This window comes from Mus pahari, chromosome 20 (genome assembly GCF_900095145.1).
Source record: "Mus pahari chromosome 20, PAHARI_EIJ_v1.1, whole genome shotgun sequence".
Taxonomy (NCBI): Eukaryota; Metazoa; Chordata; class Mammalia; order Rodentia; family Muridae; genus Mus; species Mus pahari.
In genome coordinates, this window is record NC_034609.1 from 40,988,678 (window position 1) to 40,990,322 (window position 1,645).

A 1,645-nucleotide genomic window follows, 5' to 3' on the forward strand; every position below is an offset into this window, starting at 1 on the left:
TATATATATATATATATATATATACATATATACATATACACACAGACATACACATATACACACACATATATACACATTACACACACAAACACTACACACACACACACACACACACACACACACACACCTGTAAACAATGTTGAGCAAAAAAGTTGACACCAGACAGTTAAGTGGTCAAAACAGGGAGAATGAACCTGCCCTTAGTGAGGACAGCATCACTTGAGACGGCTCTAAGAGGGGACCTTGAAGGGAGCACTGCTCTCATTTTGAACTGATTGCTCACTGGCTGGGTTCTTCAGTTTGTGAAACTTCCAACCATCCATCTTTATTCATATGTAGGTTTAGAAGATTTATTTTATGTGTGCATGTGCACCCCCATGCATCTATGCCTGGGGAGATCAGGCAAGGGTGTCCAATGTCCTGAAGATGGAGCTACAGGCAGTTGTGAGTCACCTCATGTGTGTGCGTTGGGAACCAAAGGTCACCTGCAGAAGCAGGAAGTGTTCTTAACCACTGGTCCATCTCTCCAGTGTCACGTGCAGGTTTGGAACCGCTCATCAGTGGTATTTCAAAGCACTCACTCTACGGCATGCACAGAGATGACCATTAGGTCACTCGTTGGTGTGTGCTTCCCTGGAGGACGCTCTGTCCCTCGCTCTCAGCATCCCTTCATTGCCTTTGCGTAGGTCTGGGGCCTCGTGGGCTTTCCCCCTCTACTCTGGCATATCTACGTGGTCACCCTTAAAAACATACATATATGTAACAATATATGGACTCTGTAAAAAGAGGCTATAAATCTGAAAAAGTTCAAGGCAAGGTATAAGGGAGGACTTAGAGGGAAGAAAGAAGTGATGGAACTATATTATAATCTCAAAAAATAAAAGAAAATTGGCCTTTCAAAAGGGCCTTCACAGGCACCCATCTTTCCTAGCTGAAGCGGGTTCACAATTACTCGTCTCCCCAGCATCTGAGCCCTTCCTTTCTTCTTGTGTTCCAGACATCTTAGGCTCACAGGACACTTGGGATAAAATGGAGACGGAAATCCTGGACCACTTTTCCAAAGAGATTCAGGAGAACTTCGGCCAGGACTATGTCCGTACACGGAAGCTCACTGTCCTGAACTTGAAAGACATATCCGACCCGGACATCACCCCTGTCCTGCGGGACATCCAGCACGCCATTTCTGCAAGGAACCCCTCTTCCTTTTATTACCCAGGGACAATGGCTTACCTGTGGGTCTGCTTCGCGGCCTACTGCCCGGTCAGCTTACTTGACTATGTTATGAAAAAATCTTTTCGTCCGGAACTCATGCCAAGAGCTTTAAGGACAGTGCACTAACTAGAAGGACAAGGCCCCCGGTGCGGTAGGGAATGTCACATTCTTAACATGAAAGGAGAACCTCTTATTAAACTAACTTTCTACCTCAGATTCTTATTTTGAAACGTGTTGGTTCCCTGTGACTTCGTGGGAAGAGGACTGGAGGGTAGCAGGGAGCACCGCGGCGAGCGCCACTCAGACTTTGTATCACCAGAGACAGGCTTTCCTCTCAGATGCTGCACACAGAGGTTCTAGACCACTTTAGGACAGTTACTATGATGACAAACCAAGCCTCAAGAAGTTTTCCCTTTCCCAGCATAAATATATA

General features: G+C 46.0%; 1 protein-coding gene across 1 annotated transcript in view; it reads left to right on the forward strand.

Moving 5' to 3' along the window:
- Hsd17b2 (hydroxysteroid 17-beta dehydrogenase 2) overlaps positions 1 to 1,426 on the forward strand; it is a 59,079-nt gene extending 57,653 nt beyond the window's left edge. The window contains exon 5 of the mRNA XM_021220758.2: positions 998 to 1,426. Coding sequence (XP_021076417.1) covers positions 998 to 1,338 — 341 coding nt within the window. The 3' untranslated portion in view covers positions 1,339 to 1,426. The remainder of the gene's footprint in view (positions 1 to 997) is intronic.
- The last annotated feature ends 219 nt before the right edge of the window (positions 1,427 to 1,645 follow it).